Genomic DNA, 379 nt, shown 5'->3' with positions numbered 1-379 from the left:
TCGCCATGCCGATGTTCAAGGCCAGGTTGGACACAGGGGCTTGGAGCAACCTGCTCTAGTGGAAGGTGTCCCTGCCCGTGGCAGGGGTTGGAAATGGGTGACTTTAAGGTCCTTTCCAACCAAACTATTCAATGACTCTATGAAATAGGGCATACTCTTGGTCGCTCTTATTTCTGGCCCCTTATGGAGACCCCCAAACCCACCACCACAGCATGGCCAAGCCCAAAATCCAGCACTGATGAAGCAAGGCCACCCCATGGGATTACAGGGAACGATTCACAGATCTAAAGGGCTCGATCTCTGCCTCACCTGGTCACCAAGAGCTGCCTGAATGAAGCTCAGCAGCACCTCGTAGGTCTCACGTGTCTCCTTTGTTTTG

The 379-nt window shown here is 53.0% G+C and overlaps 1 protein-coding gene across 1 annotated transcript in view; it reads right to left on the bottom strand.

Annotated features, from left to right (window-relative positions):
* Nucleotides 1–375, bottom strand: part of LOC104408057 (U5 small nuclear ribonucleoprotein 200 kDa helicase-like) — a gene marked incomplete at both ends in the record, with an annotated part of 4,925 nt that extends 4,550 nt beyond the window's left edge. Inside the window, one exon of the mRNA XM_010017520.1 lies at nucleotides 310–375. Coding sequence (XP_010015822.1) covers nucleotides 310–375 — 66 coding nt within the window. The remainder of the gene's footprint in view (nucleotides 1–309) is intronic.
* Nucleotides 376–379: the final 4 nt, after the last annotated feature.

The sequence above is a fragment of the Nestor notabilis genome, unplaced genomic scaffold, assembly GCF_000696875.1.
Source record: "Nestor notabilis isolate BGI_N333 unplaced genomic scaffold, ASM69687v1 scaffold32466, whole genome shotgun sequence".
NCBI classification, from domain to species: Eukaryota; Metazoa; Chordata; class Aves; order Psittaciformes; family Psittacidae; genus Nestor; species Nestor notabilis.
This window is presented reverse-complemented; position numbering and strand designations above follow the sequence as displayed.